This window comes from Chiloscyllium plagiosum, chromosome 39, assembly GCF_004010195.1.
Source record: "Chiloscyllium plagiosum isolate BGI_BamShark_2017 chromosome 39, ASM401019v2, whole genome shotgun sequence".
Taxonomy (NCBI): Eukaryota; Metazoa; Chordata; class Chondrichthyes; order Orectolobiformes; family Hemiscylliidae; genus Chiloscyllium; species Chiloscyllium plagiosum.
Window position 1 is genome coordinate 22,956,702 of NC_057748.1, and position 2,734 is coordinate 22,959,435.

Here is a 2,734-nt window from a genome sequence, read left to right on the forward strand (position 1 = left end):
ATATCAAAGTTGAAACTTTATTGCTGGAACAGCACAGCAGGTCAGGCAGCATCCAGGGAACAGGAGATTCGACGTTTCGGGCACAGGCCCTTCTTCAGGAATGAGCAGAGAGTGTTCAGCAGGAGAAGATAAAAGGTAGGGAGGAGGGACTTGGAGGAGGGGCGTTGGAAATGTGATCGGTGGAAAGAGGTCAAGGTGAGGGTGATAGGTCGGAGTAGGATGGAGGTGGAGAGGTCAAGAAGAAGACTGCAGGTCAGGAAGGCGGTGCCGGGCTGGAGGGATTCGGCTGAGATAAGGTGGGGGGAGGGGGGATGAAGAAACTGGTGAAGTCCAAGTTCATCCCCTGTGGTTGGAGGGTTCCCAGTCGGAAGATAAGACGCTCCTCCTCCGACCGTCGCGTTGTTGTGGTTTGGCGGTGGATGAGTCCAATGACCTGCATATCCTCGGTGGAGTGGGAGGGGGAGTTGAAATGCTGTGCTACAGGGTGGTTGGGTTAGCAGACCCTCTCATTTGGTGGTCCCTCTTGTATAGGGGGTCTTTGATCAGACTTAAGAATAATGTAATGTTACTCACCTCGCAGCCCATTCAGCTCACCAACCCAGCAATGCTCATCCTTCTGAGATATAATCTGAAAGAAACAAGTGGTGATCTCAGTCAGGCAGGAACACTTGAAACGCAACAATAAAAATATGACTGCAAATTTAAAACAGAAACTACTCAAGAGGAAAAGATTGCATTTAAATAACACATTTCCACAAATTTCAGAAACAGAATATATCTTATACAAGTTGATGTACATTCCAAGATTAAATGGTGGCAGTGTACTATAAGATCACACCTTTCCCTTTAAGCTCCCTTTAAGCAAATTAGCTGGTTCCACCCCTTTGATTTTCCTTTAAAATCCTCACTCTTACCTCTTATTGAAATTGCACCATGTTTTTTACTAAGATATCTCCTTCTTCCGTCTCTACATTGAACAAGTTCTGAACCGCGGTAATTTTAAACTGTATCTCACCACATCATACTTTCCTATTTTGGCTTAACCTCTCTCTCCATTTCAATCACCTACCCATATTCACAGTCAATTGATTTTGTCATCTTAAATGACCTCACTATTACCATGCTTGCTATGTACCCAAAGGTTATGGGCATTTTCCAGTGAGGTTCCACAGGGCTCAATTCTGGATTTTCTGTTGTTCATTCAAGCACTTTGCAAGTTATACAAAAGTTGGCTGTCAACAACAAAACTACAGCAGCTCATCACTGAGTGCAACAAGACAGAGTAAGACAGCTTGGGCATATGTTGAGTGAGAAAATTTGGTACAGCAAGGAAAGAAGTCTAGTTAAACACTGGGAAATTGAAAACTTAATGACTGTTAAGTAGCAACAGGAAACAACAAGCAAATAGTCTGAGAGCAGTTCTTTTCACCTTAAGTTTTCATCTAAAGGTGAATTACCAAAGGTAGTAGTAGGTTAAGTAAGACTTCAGTTTTATTAAAATTTATTAATAGCAGTAGTTTAGTAGTATTGATAACAGCAAGGATAACGATATGATAATTGTGAAGTCCTTGAGCAAATTGATATAAATAGTGAGGCAGTATTTGAGGTTTTGACAGACTCTCAGGTCTAGTTGAATTGTATCTCAGGTTGCTGTAGGAGGCAACAGAGGAAATTACATGGGCCCTGACCCAAATGTTTAAATTCTCTCTGGTCATAGAGGAGGTACCAAAGGATTGGAGGACAATTAATATGGTTCAATGTTACAAAAGGATGTAGTGTTAACCAGGAAACTACAGACCAGTGAGTTTAACATCAGTGAAAGGAAAACTATTGGAGAAAATTCGAAAGCAGACAATTAATCTCCACTTAGACAGGCAAGGATTGATCAGGGACCCTAACCTCGTTACAGGCTTGGTTCAAACATAGACAAAACAGATGGATTCCGGAAGTGGTGAGAGTGTCAACTCTTGACATCAAGGCTGCATTCAACCAAGTGTGGCATCACAAAGCCCTAGCAAAACTGGAATCAGTGGGGTACTGGGGACACACTCTCCAATGGTTGGAGTCATACCTTGCGCACGTGGTTGTTGGAGGTCAGTCATCTTTAGCTCCAAGATACCTCTGCAGGAGTAACTCAAGGTAGTGTACTAAGCTCAACCATCTTGAGCTGCTTCACCAATGATATGTTCTCTATCCCAAGGTCAGAATTGGGAATGTTTGTCGATGATTGCACAATATTCAACATGATTCGCAAATCCTCCAATACAGAAGCAGTCCATGTTCAAATGCAACAAGATTGGGACAGTATCCAGGCCTGGGCCAACAAGTGGCAAGTAACATTTGCACCATTCAAATGTCTGGCAATGGCCATCACCAATAAGAGGAGAAAGTGAGGTCTGCGGATGCTGGAGATCACAGCTGGAAATGTGTTGCTGGAAAAGCGCAGCAGGTCAGGCAGCATCCAGGGAACAGGAGAATCGACGTTTCGGGCATAAGCCCTTCTTCAGGAATGAGGAAAGTTTGTCCAGCAGGCTAAGATAAAAGGTAGGGAAGAGGGACTTGGGGGAGGGCCGTCGGATATGTGATAGGTTGAAAGAGGTCAAGGTGAGGACCAGTTCCAAAAACGCACAACCCAGATGGCCTCCTTCTTCAAGGACCGCAACTTCCCCCCCGACATGGTCGATGATGCCCTCCACCGCATCTCTTCCACTTCCCGCTCCTCCGCCCTTGAGCC

At 44.4% G+C, this 2,734-nt stretch overlaps 1 protein-coding gene across 2 annotated transcripts in view; it reads right to left on the bottom strand.

Annotated features, from left to right (window-relative positions):
* sgsm3 (small G protein signaling modulator 3) overlaps positions 1 to 2,734 on the bottom strand; it is a 186,135-nt gene that overhangs the window by 56,682 nt on the left and 126,719 nt on the right. For both annotated transcript variants that reach the window (XM_043680029.1, XM_043680030.1), the window contains one exon: positions 574 to 628. In XM_043680029.1, the coding sequence (XP_043535964.1) occupies positions 574 to 628 (55 nt within the window). The remainder of the gene's footprint in view (positions 1 to 573; positions 629 to 2,734) is intronic.